General features: G+C 30.7%; 1 protein-coding gene across 1 annotated transcript; it reads left to right on the top strand.

Moving 5' to 3' along the window:
* Positions 1 to 245: 245 nt before the first annotated feature.
* Positions 246 to 709, top strand: LOC106749990 (cytochrome P450 4C1-like). Its single transcript, XM_014629991.1, has 2 exons — positions 246 to 486; positions 543 to 709. Exons 1-2 carry the CDS (start codon positions 294 to 296, stop codon positions 707 to 709), a joined length of 360 nt encoding a protein of 119 aa, XP_014485477.1. The 5' UTR covers positions 246 to 293.
* The last annotated feature ends 5 nt before the right edge of the window (positions 710 to 714 follow it).

The following is a 714-nucleotide window of genomic DNA, read 5'->3' as shown; positions in this document are numbered from 1 at the left end:
TATATATATGTTATCAATAGATAATATCGTTTCAATTTTAGGAAAAAGTAATTTTATTTTATTACAAATTATTTAAATATGTATGTTTCCTTATTTAATATTTGGTAAATTTGGCAATATTTTCTACTTGCGTTAACTGGTGTTTAATTTTTATCCATTTATCCATTATTTCACTCGAATGGAAAAATTTTTACATGTACAACAGGTACAATAAATTAATTATGTACATGTGAATATATATTTATTTTCTAAATTTTCCATTGCTGCTTGTAAAATATGTTTTATTATGTTCGATGATGCTTACAGAATCATATCTGGTACCAGAAGGCACAACGGTGCATTTCTTTATTTACAATCTTCATCATAATCCTAATATTTGGCCAAATCCGGAGGTATTTGATCCAGATAGATTCTTACCAGAGAATATAAGGAATCGTCATCCTTATTCCTATTTACCCTTCAGCGCAGGACCACGAAATTGCATAGGTAATTTATAAGATATTAATTTCTTATTTCACAAATAAGTTCTAATGAATTAATAGGTCAACGATTCGCCATGTTGGAGATGAAGGTCCTAATAGCTCCTCTTGTGCACAACTTCCACTTAGAGCCTGTTGATTATTTAAAACATGTCTCGATGAAAACGGATTTTATACTAGGTGCTGCACGTCCGATTCGCATGAAAGTCATTCCAATCAAACGCGCGTAGTCATC

Source organism: Dinoponera quadriceps, unplaced genomic scaffold (assembly GCF_001313825.1).
Source record: "Dinoponera quadriceps isolate SergipeBrazil2010 unplaced genomic scaffold, ASM131382v1 scaffold4870, whole genome shotgun sequence".
Taxonomy (NCBI): Eukaryota; Metazoa; Arthropoda; class Insecta; order Hymenoptera; family Formicidae; genus Dinoponera; species Dinoponera quadriceps.
The sequence above is the reverse complement of the archived record's forward strand: the minus strand, read 5'-3'. Positions and strand labels throughout refer to the sequence as shown.